The 16,694-nt window shown below is 37.4% G+C and overlaps 3 protein-coding genes across 3 annotated transcripts; all 3 read right to left on the bottom strand.

Annotated features, from left to right (window-relative positions):
• Window positions 1-5,062: 5,062 nt before the first annotated feature.
• On the bottom strand, window positions 5,063-5,977 carry CLUP02_07005 (Zn(II)2Cys6 transcription factor; the record flags this gene model as incomplete). The annotated part of the gene is made up of 1 exon (XM_049286002.1): window positions 5,063-5,977. One exon carries the CDS (start codon window positions 5,975-5,977, stop codon window positions 5,063-5,065), a length of 915 nt encoding a protein of 304 aa, XP_049143145.1.
• Window positions 5,978-6,429: 452 nt separating this feature from the next.
• Window positions 6,430-7,035, bottom strand: CLUP02_07006 (uncharacterized protein; the record flags this gene model as incomplete). The annotated part of the gene is made up of 1 exon (XM_049286003.1): window positions 6,430-7,035. One exon carries the CDS (start codon window positions 7,033-7,035, stop codon window positions 6,430-6,432), a length of 606 nt encoding a protein of 201 aa, XP_049143146.1.
• An 8,317-nt stretch (window positions 7,036-15,352) lies between these two features.
• CLUP02_07007 (uncharacterized protein) lies at window positions 15,353-16,409 on the bottom strand (the record flags this gene model as incomplete). The annotated part of the gene is made up of 2 exons (XM_049286004.1): window positions 15,353-16,174; window positions 16,314-16,409. 2 exons carry the CDS (start codon window positions 16,407-16,409, stop codon window positions 15,353-15,355), a joined length of 918 nt encoding a protein of 305 aa, XP_049143147.1.
• Between the last annotated feature and the right edge of the window lie 285 nt (window positions 16,410-16,694).

Below are 16,694 nucleotides of genomic sequence, written 5' to 3' on the forward strand. Positions count from 1 at the left end.
GACTCCGACGTAATAGGAGTACCTAAAATAGCATTTAATAAGGAGGGGTTATTAATAATAAGTCAACTACGGGCCGCTTAATAAGAGGACGCTTTTATAAGGGATAAGTAGTAGACTAAGAAGAACCGACGGCCTTGCTTAGTTAAGAAGAAATAATAATAAAGCTAGGTATATAACTCTAAAGGGCTATTATACTACGGCGGCCGCGCCTACGTACTACTATATAAGGGGCTAAAAAGAGAGGTTATTAAAATATATTACGATATACCTACGGTAGGATATTATAATATAAAGCGGACGATAGCGCTACTAAAACGCTACTATTACTAAGATAGAGTAAGTAGGGATATAAAAAGTTATATTAATACTTATATAATATACTAGCGGACGAAGCCTTATTACTATAAGTTATATAGCTTACTACGCCCCCTACCCACCCTAGTTAGGCTATAATAAGAGATATCGCTAGACTTTATTACGGGCTTACCCGTATCGACTACGCTAATTAGGAGGCGCCCCTACGACGTAGTACTCGTTATAATAAACCGATTTACGAAGTATAATATCTATATTACTACGAGGACGACCCTCATAGCCTAAGGATTCGCAAACCTCCTATTCGCAAAGATCTTTATTAAGTTTAGAATACCCAAAGGGATCGTCTCTAACAGGGGGTCGTTATTTATAAATAAGTTTTAGACTTATCTCTACTACCTTTTAGTAATAAAGAGGCGTCTTAGTACCGCGTTCTACCTATAAACGGACAATTAAATAGAACGGTAGAACTAATACTTAGAATAATATTTTCGCTACTTTTATACCTAAGACTAATCGGATTAGGCACAGCGTCTTTACCTAGCCGAGTTTATATATAATAACGCCTAGTACTTAGTAATCCGTAAAGCGCCTACTAAGGCCCTACTTAGGTTCCTACTTACGTACCCTATATCGATCTTAATAAGGACTCGAGATAGTATATAGAATATCTTAGCTGAAGAGCGTACGGCCCGACTACGAGCTAACTAAGAAGCTCTACGACCCCTTATATAAAAAATACGCGAGACGTATAAGTAATAAGCTAATAAAACTAAAATAGATATATTATATAAAATAGGTAACTAGGTACTACTATTAAAAAAGAATATTAGGAGGTAGCGTCCTAGCTAGAAATTAGTTAATAAGTATCTAGGCCCATTTAAAGTTAAATTAATAATTAAAACGGCGGGGGTCGCTTACTAACTAAAGATATTAACGTAATATAAAATATACGATATGTTCTATATATCCTTATTTAAGCTATATCGATACTGCGAGGAAGCCCTTTAGAAGCCCTTACCTATTAGGGATATAGATAGGGAGCTACTTTACGAAATAAAAAATATTATATAACACAGAGGGCCGAAGAGGAGGCGATAATACTTAATCTAGTAAAAGGGATATAATAGCGACGAAGATATATAAGAGCTAGCTAGGTATATCGAAGACGTAGCGTTAATTAGTATATATAAAAAACGAGTTTTAATTAGGTAGCGCGCCCTAGCTCCTAAAGAGCTTAATAACGTAACGAACTAGCTATTAATAACGAAAAAAAGGGGCTGCGTAGCTATAATTAAGTAGCGCAAACGCACTAACTACTAACCGTTTCCCTAATCTTTATAACGCGCGAAAGGACCGCCCTTATCTATAAAAGGACTGCCCTTATATATAAAAGGGCCGCCCTAGCTATTATCCTAGGGGTCGTTATAAAAAAAATAATCTCCTTATTATTAATAAATCTATAAATAATTAGTTACGAATATAGAGCGCAGGCGGGGTAACTATATACTAGCTAAAATATTATTAGAGCGGCGTACTTTATTACGGATAGTACGAAGTAGCGTAATTATAATATCGTTATAGGACGAAAACGTAGCGCGGGAGGAGCTCGTAGCTACCTTATTATCGTCGCTATTAATAATAGGGGTCGAGCGGGCCTCCTTACCGGTGCGCTTAAGCGCCCTCTACGTATTACTAACGGTAATTTAGTAGGTCTACTAGAGCTATAGAGCAATATTAGCGACCCGAATAGTAATAATAACAGAGCAACAACGGAGTAATAAACCTCTAAATTATAAACGTCGCTATTAGAAGCGAGTATAATACTCTAAAAGGTTCGTACCGCAGATTCCGCAGACTTAGGGACCTAAGACGCTATTAATATAATACTTAGAAAAAGCGACGGAATAATAATAGCGCTAAGCGCTTACTATATTTTTATAAAAATAGTTCTGCGCGGTATACTTAATATAACGCACGCTAGATCCTAAAAAAGTATTAAATAAAAGAGCGAACTAGGGGCTATAAATTACCGACTTAGCTAATTATAATACTTAGTTTTTAGATCGAGCGCCTTGTACGTAACGTAAGTAAAATAAGGGAGCGGGCGTACCTAGCTAACCCCGATCTTCTTAGCGTTCGCTTTCTTCTTCTTCTTAATAAAAATCTATAATAGTTAGTATAAATAGCGTATAAGTAGCGATATACGTACGAGGTTAGGGTAAGTAAAGGGGATATCGGGCTTCTTAAGTAGACCGCTACCGCGGCTATTACTAAGCGCACCTATAACGCTAATAACCGTTCCGCTATTAATAATAACAACGCCGCGATTAGGGGCTATAGTTATATTAAAACGAGTTAATAATAATTACGGAACGACTCCGGAAGAGACTTACTTAAGCACAGGGAGTATACGAAAATAGGGATCTAAGAGATATTTATTAGCTATAATATTTATATAACGAGGGAGTAGCGCAGACGCTAATAAAAATAAAAAACTATATATAAAAAGGATAACTGCGGATAAGAAAAAAAAGAAAAGGAATTCGGAATTATAATAGCTTAGAAGGGGGTTAATATTAGCGAATAAAAGTAGGGCAACGACTACCTAGGTACTAGCGGTTATGAGGACGGCCTATAAGTAAGAGCGACCCGGGTATAGAATTATAGGGCTATTATTTAGAGTAAGGGGTCTATACTCGGGCCGATGGGCGCCGCCTATACCCGCCCTCGTACCGCATATTTAAGGACCTCCTAAGTAAAGGATTAACGTAACGTACGTAAACTATAAGCGGGCTTCGGGACGAAGCCTAGGGGAGGGAGCACCTTATTAGGCCTCGTTAGTTAGGCCTCGTTAGTTAAAGGATAGCTTAAGGGGGTATAAAAAAGGGGACTAAGTAATAAAGGAGTAGCTTAGGTATATATAGAGCGCTAGTAATATACCTCGAGGGAAGGGTAGATTTTAGTAATTCCTCTTTTAGACCCTAATAATAATTAGCCTCTATAAGCTTCTTCCCTATATCATATACCTATTAACATTCTAGAGCTTTAGATCGTAAGTTCCCTTTCCCTTAGGTCCGTCTAGGACGCCCTTTATAATATAAGTACTACGTGCGGTAATAAGTAGTATAGTAGTTCTTAATTTAATATAGTCTTTATTACTTAATAGTACATAACTCTCGGGTTTAAGTAGGCTCTTATCGTTAACTAGATATATTGCTCTATAGCTATCTATTACCGTGCTCTAAGAAAGGGGGTAAGCGCTACTTATAGGGGTACTAAAGATTACGTTTATTTCTAAGTCCTAACTCTTTATAAGTATAGTAACTACGTAGCCCTCGTCCTAATTTACTAATAAGCTCGCTATAGGTTAGTTAGAAAATCTTTTTAAAAACCTAGGTTTCTTAGGGGTTCTATCGTTCCTTAGCTAACTAGCTTTTTTAAACTTACCGTAGAGTAATTTCTATTTACTTAATTTAATAGCGGCGAGGACTTCTTTTATATAGCTTTTTAGTATTCGTATTAGTAACCTATTAGCGTTTTAGCTTATAAGTGCTTATTCTAATTTTTAGTACGCCGTAGGGCGCTATAAGTATGCGCAATTATAAGAGTATATAACGTTACCCTTATTATTTACGTCGTTAACTAAGTTAGAGCGTTTAGTAAAAGTATAGTAAGCCCCTCTTTAACCTAAAAGTCGTTTAGTATATACGTCTTAGTTTACTAAGCTAAATATATATGCAATCTCTTCGAGGGTCCTCGTATACGTTCTGAAGGCTATTAATTCGCTAAAGGTCTTATATATATATTAGCCCTATATAGGGTTAAGTCTAGACCTAACCGTAATTAGGAAGTCGAGTACGGCGATCTTTTTACTAATTTTTAGAATATCGTATGTTTTAGTTTAGAGGTAAGCGGATTACTATTCCTTATACTAGCATTAGGGGTTAATTCTAGTCCTCGCTTTATTAAGGGCTTATTAATATTCCTCTCGAACCGTATTCCTTACTACTAGTTCGGGGGGCGCAAATTCCTACTTTAGATATTTAACGATTCGCTATATACTAAACTTAGTGCCGTTCTTAGTAGCTTTTTAAAATGCGTATTCGTATAGTATAGCGTTAACTAATTTTACTAATTACTAAGCGAGGACTTTAATATACGTATTAATAATATTACGTTCGTAAGCTATAAGTTACTCATATTTAGCATCGAGCTCTTATTATTTTTAAATACTCTCGAGCGTATAGATCCTCTTTATGGGTACGGTATAAAGATAGATTTATTTACATAAAATAAGTACTATAGCTAGCTTTATAAAAGGAAACCTAGCTTAGTTCTATAGGTTACTCGTGCTCGAGGAAGTTAAAAGGTTCGTACTAGGAGTTATATTTAGAAGCTATTAGTAGAGGATTTCCTAGTTTCTTTAGTCGTTCTTAAACGCCTTATAACGGGCTTAGTAAGCTCGTAGTTCTTTTTTATTATAGGTTGCGACTAATCGTCCGAATTCTAAGGGCGAAATAAGCGCTATAAAGGGGTCGAGGAATGCGTTAGAATTTAGAGCGTTTAGGTCGACGTACTTTTAGACCCTAACGCCCTTATTTATAGCACAAAGTGCGTTAAACTATTTAATCTAACTATTACGGCTAGTTAGTTTAGCTTAGGCTAAAGTAGGTATAAGTAAGTCGGTTATCTTAAAGAGATCGTAGGAATCGTGTTAATGAGTACGTTATCGTAGTATGGGGTCTTAACTAAGAGCTGGGCTCATAACTATTACAAAAAGTGGGCCCGCTTTTTGTGACACATTCGGGTGCCCCAGTGACTGGCTGATGAAACGGTCGAGAACGTAAAAGCTCCAGAAGGTGCGCTTACGCATTGAGCGCTCATCCGGAGACAGATGGTCGTATCGTACTGGGCATCTATGCATGCCAGATTGAAAGATTGACTTGGACAGCAAGCCACTGACAGACGACGCATGGCGTAGCGCCATGGTAGAAACGAAATAAACTTGAGATGCTAGCAGCGCTTGGATAGAGATTGTGTCGCAACGAAGGGCTAGTATGCTAAGAGTTGGTAAGAGGTCTGAAGGTGAACGTATAGCTGCTGACCCCAGGTCGAGCGGCCCATCTGTGTCAAGCTTAGCAATGTTCAAGATGCACTTGAAGATGACAAATTGGCAGAGCGATCTTGAACTGCGCCGGTTGAAGTCGGTTGCGTAGAGATTTTCCAAATCTGCTAGACACTCTGGCCCTTGTAGAAAGGGAACCAAAGGATGCCATATTCGGAAGTATGTAAGAAAGAGACCCCGAGCAATCGTGTAGTCAGGCAATGAGCTCATATCAGTCATGATATCCATCCCTGATGGCATCGGTGAGCTCTCAGCATCCGACTCATAGTTCGCTCGACTAGCGCTGCTGCAACCTGGCCTCTCCCCCGAAGACTCCGGGTCATTTCGGTCGATGTCGCCCACGATGCAATCTTCGGGAGATGGATCATCGTGGGTATCGGCTCCGGCAGCATGACGTCCATCGTCTGCCTCGAGGCCTTCGGCTGTTGAGAAGGCCCTTCGAACGGTGTTGATGAAGAAGACACCTGAAGAACTGCCAACAAACTGGCTTTCCCCGTTGGCAAGAGCTCTGAGACTTCCGATCTCTGGTGCCATGTTAAGAAACCTGTTGCCAAGCTGATGGGAAGCCGAGCCACGCTCCGTCGATGCTACTTGCTCTCATCCGCCCTTGGAATGTGTAAATGTCGTCAAAGACGCGCTGACGCACAACGCCTTGAGGGGTGGGGTGCGGCGGAGTTAGGTTACCCCGGCTGTCTGCCGAAGATATCCGCCCAGGGAAGCTAAATGCGATTCATTTGCCCCCAACAAGGACCTCCTACTCAGTTGGCCATGATAATGCTACGGAGAACAAAAGGCTCTTGAGATTCTGAGGACGTGATACGAATTACTTCAATGATCTACATGTGTCTTCATAAGAAGAGGTCGTGGCTAGCTACACCCAGATAATAATAGTATTACGGACCTACTGAAAGTATTCTCATCGCTGTGTACCTCACCTATGGCCACACATGAGGTAGCCTTGATGCGACATGGCCTAGGAACTGCAATTACCAAAGGAATGCGCTTTCGTAACTTTCCAAAACTGGCGGGCGCGTCTGCCGCTTCTTTTCACTCGTTCTCGTGTCGAGGTTGGCTCTAGAACCCGTCATCCCTGCTGCGAGTAACCCAACAGTTCCTCCGCCCGTGTCGCGTATCCCCGAGGCGCTTGACATACCCGGGTCTGTCATGAGAGTTTCTCCATCTTCTTCCATGCTTTCTGCGCGCGTCGTGCCCCCGGACTCCTCGATATCATCATCCCCGTAACTCTCATCGCCGCCTAGTGTGTTATCAGTCGGCGTGTCGTTCGTAGCAGCAACCTCGGACGCGTGAGAATCTCGATTGGACGTCTCGCTTGGTTCTTTCGAGGTTCGGTCTGCCCACCAACGCTGAACAGCTTCTGCTGAGTCGATAGGATGGGAGCCCCAGTACACAGGGCCAAACTTTTCTCCTTTGACCACCTCAATTGATGCTCCGCCATGGGCCGATGATGCACCCCCAGTCGATCGGAGGCCGGCTTTTGGAATATCACGAAATGCTCTTTCCAGTTGGTTCCCTGACACTTGAGCCAACAGTGCGCAGAGAACTTGTTCGGTTTTCATCAAACGCTTTTCCATGGTCACGATGTAGTGCTTCGGGGGCCCACTACATAAGCCTTAAGTGTCAGTCGTGTCAGATAGAAATTCAAGAGGAAGACTGGAGAAGAGACTTGGCTTGACGACTAAAGGTAGAGACTGACCGTTTTCTGTCACGAGTTATAGCACGCAGCAATGGGCATACGGAGTGTAGTAAAAGTAGCTTAACTATCAAAGTAGAAATAGATAAAAGGAGAAGGTCTATATATACGATATCTAAGATAGATACGTAATTTAGTACGTAACGGGCACTTTATAAGGTACGATTACTATCCTTATTACGTAATATACTCCCTAATTACTACCGCTAAGGAGCTATTATGCCTAAGATAGAATCTCTAAATACCCTTATAAAGGCCTAATTTAGTCGAATATAAATAAAGGAAAATTAAGCGCAAGGGATACGCGTCTTTTAAGCCGCGTTTATTATAAATATATCCCTTTATCTAAAGTAAATAAAATCCTAACCCGGAATAGTGCGTATTTTACTACTTTTAGTATATAAATTACTAAGGGCGAGGCTGCCTAGCCGCCTTATATATATCTAAATTCTTACGGCGTTACTTAGTTATTATTTTTTTTCTTTTTTTTAACCTCTCGTAATTACTATAAGTATCCCCGTTTATTACGCGCGCGCGCCTACGCTATTAAATCGTTTATTAATTTTATTTTAAATATAAATATCTAATATATTTAAAAATAATAATAAGTTTTACGTAATTTTTATAATACTTCTTATATATATATTATATAGTTTACTAAGAGTTTAGATAGGTAATAATACTAACGAGCCCCTCTAGGTCGTTACTTCCCCCTACGACCTCTTATTTACTTACTAAGGCCTAGCTACTAAGCTCTCCCTCCTTAGTTAAAAAGATATCGAGGCTATTAGTTAAGACGCTAAGGACTTTATTAAGTTCGAGGCTCTTTTTAATAGTTATAATAAGGGTAATAATAAAGTAAATAGTAATAATAAGAGCTCTAACGGGCTTTTACTTATCCCCCCCTCGGAATTTAAAAATAAAAATAAGACTAATTTAGATAATAAGCCCTTTAAAAAGGGTATATTATATACTTATTATCTTAGGAGTTTATATTTAATATTATTCTAAGGTCTAAAAAACGCAAGGCTAGCTTTTTTTAAAAAAGTAATAAGAAGTAAAAAAGAACGCCGAGAGGCTAAGGTACCCCCTATAATAAGTATAGTTCTTTTTACTATTCTAAGCTTATTTAACGTATACTTAGTCCTTAAAAAGCTTAAAAAAGAGGCTCCTAAAGAACGGGAGATCTAGTACTTACCCTATTTTAAAGTAGCCCTCTAGTATATTAATACTAAGGATAGTAGTCGTTATTTTATAAGAAGTAGTAGTTAGTATATACGCTATTTTAACGGCCGTTTAGCTAAAAGGTATATCGATATACTAGTCGTTTTATAGCTAATAGCCTAGGCCCTTACTAAGGCTATTATAAATAGCGCTCTCTCTTTCGTAAGTATATTATCCTTTTTTATTATTAAAAAGCGCACTTCTAACTATAGTTTTAATAGGATATTACTAAGCTCCGTAGTATCGTTTATTAGATATATAATAACTAGAGGATATATAAGAACTATATCGGCTTTTATATAGAGGACTTTTTTAACGCGCGCCCCCGGTCCTCTCTTACGCTTATTATAGTTATTTATAACTAACTTCTTATTATACCGCCCGCTTTCGTACCTTAAGTTATTAACTTAATAGTCGTTTTAGCTCCCGCGCCCCTTATTACTTTTATTACTCTTAGCTTTATAAAGTTCGAGGTATATAAAATACGTTTCTTAGTATATATACTAACCCTCCTCTTTAATAACGCTATACTCCTAGCGATCGTATATTTTATAAACTAAAAGTTTAAATAGTAAGCATAAGCCTAGGTCTTATTTTTATATATATATACCCTACGGGGTAAGGTTATTTTATTTATTTTAAGCCTCCGGGCCGCACTCTAAGTTCTGTCTATTATTTACTTTCGGGTATTAAGTTTTTCTAAGCGTAGCTTAAATTAATTATTTTTAACTATTTTAGCTATTTATAATAACTTCTTGCGTATTATAGAGGTTAAGAAGTGTGCGGAAATATTCAAACTTAGCTTATAAAAGGTTTTTAGTAAGTCTATTTACTAGTATATTTTTTATTAATATATAAGTAACCTCGAAGCTACTTTTAGTGTGCTTTTATTTTAGCTATATATTCTATATATTAATATAGTAAAATCGAGTAGCTATTCTTTTTCCTTCCCCTATAACGAGTCGAATCGTTTATTAATTATCGTAGTTAACTAATTATACTTCTCTTAGGTTAAGGGTAATGTTTTTAAAAAGGCGCTTTAGAGCTATAATCTCTTTTGCGGTTTCCTTAAGGTAAAGAAGCTTAGTTTTAGTAATTAACGTCGTAACCGTCGCTTAGCGTGCTAATTTTTATTAAATTAGGCCGCTAAAAAGGAATATTATATATCCCTAAGATAATCGTCGTATTACCTCGTTATTTACGAAGCTAGTATCTCTAACTAGAAATAATAATTATGTACTTAGTATATTACTATAGCAAAGCGCAAGATATTTCGTTATATAGAGATATCGGATATAGTAGTTAATTACTTTAATATAGGTTACGCTTAGGTTAGTTAGGAACCGTAATAATTATAAGTAAGTAAAGGCGACGTCTAGTCTAATTATAATAGCTATATAAAGCACACTCCTAACCTTCTCTTAGTAGCTCTTTATTTCCTTTTTTATTACTTACCCCTCGTTTAGTTTAAACTCTTCCTAAGGAAGAGGGGTAGTTAGATATAGTAAATTTATAAAGTCGAAGCGCTCAGTAACTTGCTCGATATATATATTATAAATAAGGTAAACCTTATAAGTAATATAGTCTCGTAAAATCCGTACTCCGAGGAAGTAATTAATCGGTCTATTCTCCTTAAGGTTAATATATTTTTTTATACTATTAACGATCCCCTAAGCCGCTTTTCGGTCGTCTCGATAATATAAAATAATAAAGTTATTAACGTAGAATACTAGTATTACTTTCCTGTTTATAGTTTAGTAAATATAGATCTCCTCGTAGCTATATATTATATTTATATTACGGAGTATAGAAATAAAAGTTTAGAACTAGAGAATTAGCGAGTCTCGGAGGCTATATAGAGCGCGTTAGAGTTTACTTATTTTATTAGTAATTTTATATCCCTCTAGGAGTTTAATAATCACTAGCTTCTCGCTCTTAAGAGGCGCGTTAAGGAATGCGTTAATAGTATTATACTAGTCTACCTTAAGGTCGAATTAAGTAGTTATTATTATTATAAGCCTAAAGGCCTTTGCGGCGAGCGTCGAAGCGTACGTATTTTATAAGGGGTTAAGTAGTTATATATCCCCCCTTATATATATACGTACTTTTACCTCGCTAACCTCGTTATCGACGTCGTATTTATAAGTATATACTTATTTTAATAAAAATAAGATCCCTTATTTAGGATTACGGTCGACCTCTTTTTATATACTAATATCCCTTAGCTTTTTTATTTCTATATTTATAGTATCCTTAAGTAACTTTTATAGTTGTAATAGGAGATGTTTAATATTACTAAACTTCTTTAGTAAGCTCTAGAAGTTAACTTTAGTAAGTCGTAGTTTCTAAACTCCTTTAGAGCGCTCTAAGTAGGTCTTATAAACTACTCCTTTTATTACTTAATAAAGTATTATATATCCTATACTACTTTCCTCTATAGCTTCTTACTAATTAAGTATAAAAGTAGAGAAAAAGTAGTCTTAGAGACGGTTATAGTAATCGCTATTTCTTATATTCGAATATAAGAGCGTTACGAAGATATTATTATTAAAGCGTTATAAAGGTTTACGGGCCCGGTTTAAACGTCTAGGACCTAACAGAGCTTTATTTAGTATTTAATAAAGCAGTTCTTATAAGCTCTGTTTTTATATAATAATAGAGGTTTATTATAAGGGTTCTTTATTAATGTCGATTTTAGCGTTAAGAATTACTTTTTTGCGATCGGTACCTCGTTTATTACGTGCTCTAGCGTTTTACTAAGAGCTATTAAGAATTAAAGGCTCGAGAACCTCTATAGTATATATAAGTGCTCGTAAGGAGGACTATAGACTACGTAGAGCCGTTTATAACCTAGTTATTATATCCCTTTTTTTATTCCTACCCCCGAGCTCGCGTAAGGGGGTTATCTTAGGGGTTAATAATAATAATAAGACTATATTAGCCTTTTTAGCCTTATTTACTATACCCTAGAGTATATTTATCGGTTACTTAGCGTCCTAAATAATTAAAAATCTAATAATAATACTATCCTTAATTATAGAGTTATCTTAAGTACTAGTATTTCTAAAGTCTAGATTTACTTCCCCGAGTGCTCGAATTAACTTATTATTAGTATTAAAGAGTTCTTATATCTCTTAGATTATTAGATTTGCTTACTCGCTTACGATAGCTTATTCCTCGTATACGGGATTATAAAAGACTTCTTTATTAAACTTAATATTTTTTATAATAAATACTTACTCGAGCGCGGGTACCTAGACCTTATATAGGTTATACGTTTTTAATATATATCTAACTAAGTATCCTATATACTTATAAAAAAGTACTTTAAACTCTTTTTAACGTATACCCCTCTTACGATCCTTATAAAGAGGGTATACTTAGTAGCTATATATATAGAAGCTACCGAGATACGGGGTAACTAGTTTAGAATCCCGCACTTAGTAACCCGTTTATTACTAGCGTTAATACCGCTTTTACTAATTAATTTCTATTATAATAAGTAAATCTTCTTTATTAGCCTTCCGTGGGGTAATATTATAAATAAAGATTACTACTAGTACTATTTCGTCCTATAAATTCGTAAGGAGGTTCGTAAAAAGGCATATCTTATAAGCTTTAGTAATTATAAGTTAACCTACTCTTTTAGCGTTATTTACGGGTTCTTTTATATATAGAGGTAAAAGTTCTATTCCGATTCCTAGCTCGCTATACTACGTCTTATATACGTATCTAACGTTTACGGTTAGGAGAGCGGTCTTATTATTATTTTTAAAGAAGTAAATTAGAGTCCCTTTTTAATAATAAATCGCTACCTCGAGGCTCTATAATACGAAAAGCACTTCTTCCTCTATTTTTATTTTTAAAAAGAACCCCCTAAGCTACTTACTATATTCGTTAGAAGTTATGAGTATATATTATCGTTTATTAAGAAATAGTTCGAAATAGAAGAGATCTTAGTATATATAGTACTATAGCCGTAAGGCTCTTCTCGAGGGTAGTCCTCTTAAGACTACTATCTTAGCTTTAGATAATATATATACTTTATACTTAACTTATAATAGAGGTTTAATACGCATACCTCGAGTCTTATATAGTAATTAACGAAGAGTATTAGGTCTAAGATAACCTGTTCTAAGGTACTAAAAGAGCGCGCTATTAAACCTTTTATAAGTATATTAATATAAATAACGGAATTTTTTATAGCTAACTAGTAATATAATACTAGCTAGGCTCTATAGGATATGCTTAAGGTTTATAAAAGAAGGATAGGATTAGAGGAGCTTATATTCGAAAAAGACTAAATTATTCTTTTAGATAAGCTACTTTTTAATAGTACTCTTATAAAGCGTTCCCTATTATAAAGTATAATCTAGACCGTAGTACTAGAGTGCGCTTTTATTTAGTAAAGTCTCTAAGACTATATTAATATAGAATCCCTCGATATAAGCGACGTTCTAAAGCTTTAAATCGTAGGTTCCTTTTCCCTTAGGTCCGTCTAGGACGCCCTTTATAATACGAGTACTACGTATAGTAATAGGTAATATAGTAATTCTTAATTTAATATAGTTTTTATTACCTAATAGTACGCAACTCTTAGGTTTAAATAGGCTCTTATTATTAACTAAATATATTACTCTATAGCTATTTATTATTATACTCTAAGAAAGGGGGTGAGCGCTACTTATAGGGGTACTAAAGATTACGTTTACTTTTAAGTCCTAACTCTTTATAAATATAACGACTACGTAGCCCTCGTCCTAGTTTACTAATAAGCTCGCTATAGGTTAGTTAGAGGATCCTTTTAAAAACCTAGGTTTCTTAGGGGTTCTATCGTTCTTTAGCTAACTAGCTTTTTTAAGCTTATTATAGAGTAATTTCTATTTATTTAATTTAATAGCGGCGAGGACTCCCTCTATATAGCTCCTTAGCATTCGTATTAATAACTTACTAGCGTTTCGGCCTATAAGTACCTATTCTAATTTTCGGTATACTATAGGGCGCTATGGGTATATATAATTATAAGGGTATATAACGTTACCTTTATTATTTACGTCGTTAACTAAGTTAGAGCGTTTAGTAAAAATAGAGTAAGCCCCTCCTTAACCTAAAGGTCGTTTAGTATATACGTCCTAAGTTACTAAGCTAAATATATATATAATCTCCTCGAGGGTCCTCGTATGCGTTCTAAAGGTTATTAATTTACTAAAGGTCTTATATATACGTTAGCCTTATATAAGGTTAAGTCTAGACTTAATTATAACTAAGAAGTCGAGTACGGCAATCTCTTTATTAATTTTTAAAATATTATACGTTTTAGCTCGGAGGTAAGTAGACTACTACTCCTTATATTAGCGTTAGGGGTTAATTCTAGTCCTCGCTTTATTAAGGGCTTATTAATATTCCTCTCGAACCGCATTCCTTATTACTAGTTTAGGGGGCGTAAATTCCTATTTTAAATATCTAACGATTCGCTATATACTAAACTTAGCGCCGTTCTTAATAGCTTTTTAAAATACGTATTCGTATAGTATAGCGTTAACTAATTTTACTAACTACTAGGCGAGGATTTTAATATACGTATTAATAATATTACGTTCGTAAGTTATAAGTTACTTATATTTAGCGTCGAGCTTTTATTATTTTTAAATACTCTCGAGCGTATAGATCCTCTTTATGGGTGCAGTATAAGGATAGATTTATTTATATAAAATAAGTAGCATAGCTAGTTTTATAAAAAGAAACCCGGCTTAGTTTTATAGGTTACTTATGCTTAAGGAAGTTAAAAGGTTCGTACTAAGAGTTATATTTAAAAGCTATTAATAAAAGATTTCTTAGTTTTTTTAATCGTTCTCGAACGCTTTATAACGGGCTTAGTAAGCTCGTAGTTCTTCTTTATTATAAGTTATAACTAATCGTCCGAATTCTAAGGGCGAAATAAGTATTATAGAGGGGTTAAGGAATATATCGGAATCTAGAGCGTCTAGGTCGACGTACTTCTAGACCCCGACGCCCTTATTTATAATATAAAGTACGTTAAATTATTTAATTTAACTATCGTAGCTAGTTAGTTTAGCTTAGGCTAAAGTAAGTACGAGTAAGTCGGTTATTTTAAAGAGATCGTAAGAATCGTATTAATAAGTACGTTATCGTAGTATAGGGTCTTAACTAAGAGCTAGGCTTATAACTATTACGAGTTATAGTACGTAGTAATAGGTATACGGAGTATAGTAAAAGTAGCTTAATTATTAAAATAGAAATAGATAAAAGGAGAAGGTCTATATATACGATATTTAAGATAGATACGTGATTTAGCACGTGACGGGCACTTTGTGAGGTGCGATTACTATCCCTGTTACGTGACATTTTCTCTGTTCAGGCCACTGACATGACACATTGTTGATACCGCATTGTGCACATTTTGGCCTACAGCGATAAGTTTTCTTGTTATTACAAAACATCAACCAGACGAGAACGAGCGCACCTCTCCCCACTACACTGTTATTTGCCCAAGGAGTCAGTCAACCTCTGCTGGTTGTAGGTTATAAGTGACTCTTCTCAACCCACCTTGTGTTTTCGCGCTCTGCAGGCCAAGCAGGCCCCACGACTCCGACTTATTTTCTTAGTTCCTTGGCCTGCCATAGGTATTGACGGTATACTTTGTTTCTTGCCGAGATCGGGCTCAATTGGCCGTGGAGAGACGCTGGCCAAAGGCTTAAGAGACGGAGGAGATGGCCAGATGCGCGTAATATTTGAGCCGCGGACAAAGGAAGCTCCGCGGAGAAGTCGAATTTGGGAAGAAACATGTGGGTACCCATCGATTGCCCCACGCTGATCTCTCCTGCGACTGAATACGGCCAATATGGGAATCATGGATTATCGAACATGGTTGGAATCTTTGTACTTTTCCCTTTCTACGTCGCAAGATCGTGTAGCCTATAGACGTGCCTCATAGATTCATAGCTCTGTTGCTCCTACGCGGACTGCTCGTAGGCCTCAGCCTGCTCAGGAACGACCGTCAACAACCTTTCCTTTAAAACACCACGGCGTGCGTTTTCTATGGCCAGCGACTCCATCTGGCCAAGTGTCTCAACGGTGTGGGTTCCCAGGTGAGGTACGAGCAATGCTCTTTCGTTATTGACTAGTCGCTCGTCAACCAGTGGCTCCTTTTCGTAGACATCCAGCCCAACCGCTGCGATGTGGCCCTCATCCAGGGCGGCGGCCATAGCTGCCTCATCAATGACAGCACCACGGGCTGTATTGATCAAAACTACACCCGGCTTCATCTTGGCGATCTCTGCGGCTCCGATCAAGTGCGTAGTACTGGCTGATAGCGGGACGTGGACAGAGATAATATCGCTGGTGCTGAGAAGTTCATCGAAGGAAACATATTGACAGCCTGCAGTGAGATCATTCGACAGCGGCTTCCGGTTGTGATAGATTGTCTTGAGCCCAAAAGGCTCGGCCCGGCGCTTGACTGCACGACCAATGCGGCCCATGCCGAGAATTCCCAATGTCTTGCCTTGAGGGTCATGGCCAAAGTCGAGGCCCTTTTTGAAGTTGCCGCTCCTTAGACTAGTAAAAGAGGGATTCAACTGGCGGATGGCTCCGAGGAGAAGGAAAATGGTCAGATCGGCAGTGGCCGACGTGACTGGGTCTGGCGCATAAGTGACGATGATGTTGCGCCGCGTGCAGGCATCGACGTCGATCTGATCGTATCCGGCGCCAGTATGGCAGATGTACTTCAAAGACGTAGGCAGTTGGTTCACGAACTCTTCGTCAAACTTTCCAGCAACCTGTCAAATGTTAGTAATTCGAAGGGTGATGTGACAAATAATTTACAGCTCCACTAGAAGACGTTCTGAAAATAGCCTCGATATTCTGATACTTGCTGCGCAAGTCGCTAAAGAACTGATCTCGCGAGGTACTAGTGACCACTTCGGGATCGGCCACCAGCTTCAAAGCTTCATACTCCTGTAGTGCATGGCGGACGGCGTTGAAGAAAAGGATGTGAGATTTCGATTGCGACATGCTGGCGACTCTGTGTATCGGCATTATCTCCGTCTACATTGATTATGTTGATTGACTGGCGACATTTCCTCTTCTTTTAAACCGTTGAAGCCATCTTCATTAGGTGCTTGCGCTTGGCCGATATAATACGTGGCCGCGCTTCAAGCGCTGCGGTTAAAATATTAGGCGAAGGCGTGTTTACCGACGGGACCCAGTTGCCGGTGACGGCTGTAATGGAACTATTCGCTTTACTTGGAGTTGTCCTTTGAGTTGTCGAATAACAGAAGCTCTTGCAAGATTGGAAGT

Source organism: Colletotrichum lupini, chromosome 3 (genome assembly GCF_023278565.1).
Source record: "Colletotrichum lupini chromosome 3, complete sequence".
NCBI classification, from domain to species: Eukaryota; Fungi; Ascomycota; class Sordariomycetes; order Glomerellales; family Glomerellaceae; genus Colletotrichum; species Colletotrichum lupini.